This window comes from Penaeus monodon, chromosome 27, assembly GCF_015228065.2.
Source record: "Penaeus monodon isolate SGIC_2016 chromosome 27, NSTDA_Pmon_1, whole genome shotgun sequence".
Classification (NCBI taxonomy): Eukaryota; Metazoa; Arthropoda; class Malacostraca; order Decapoda; family Penaeidae; genus Penaeus; species Penaeus monodon.
In genome coordinates, this window is record NC_051412.1 from 34,957,409 (window position 1) to 34,957,946 (window position 538).

Below are 538 nucleotides of genomic sequence, written 5' to 3' on the forward strand. Positions count from 1 at the left end.
CAAAATAGAGATCTCTTTTGTACCAAGTCATATTACTAGCTAATCCAAAAAATGTATTTATATAAAATTAACAGAAATAACACAATTTCCTTTTAGTTTCGTTCTAACTTCAAATGCAGCACCTACCCCTACACATGTCCTTGGAAGGTGTCTTTGCCAAAGCACTGCTTAGGCCCTTCTTGGGAGTGAACCTCTTGGAGGGGGAGACATCCATGATGCCCAATCTCTCCATCTCATCTGCCAAATCCATCCCGTCCAGAGAGCTGTTATTCCGACTAGCATTGGGTATCAGCATCAATCTCAGGCAGGGTATGCAAAAACGGCAGTAGTTGTTATTGATGACCTCAATGTTCTGGCTGTACTCATTGCGGTCGATATCTGCCTCGCTCACATCCGTGAAAAAGAGGCCAGCAGGAAAATTGGGCAGGTCGAAAAGCCATCCGAGATGGAGCTTCAGAAGGAGGCTGTTTGAGGGAGACAGTGTTTTCCTTCCTGCTTGGGCACAGCAAGTAGTGCAACCTGAGGAGTTTTGGAGTCT

At 45.2% G+C, this 538-nt stretch overlaps 1 protein-coding gene across 1 annotated transcript in view; it reads right to left on the reverse strand.

Annotated features, from left to right (window-relative positions):
- Positions 1-538, reverse strand: part of LOC119590803 (codanin-1-like) — a gene marked incomplete at its 3' end in the record, with an annotated part of 14,365 nt that overhangs the window by 7,495 nt on the left and 6,332 nt on the right. The window contains 1 exon segment of the mRNA XM_037939532.1: positions 127-536. Coding sequence (XP_037795460.1) covers positions 127-536 — 410 coding nt within the window.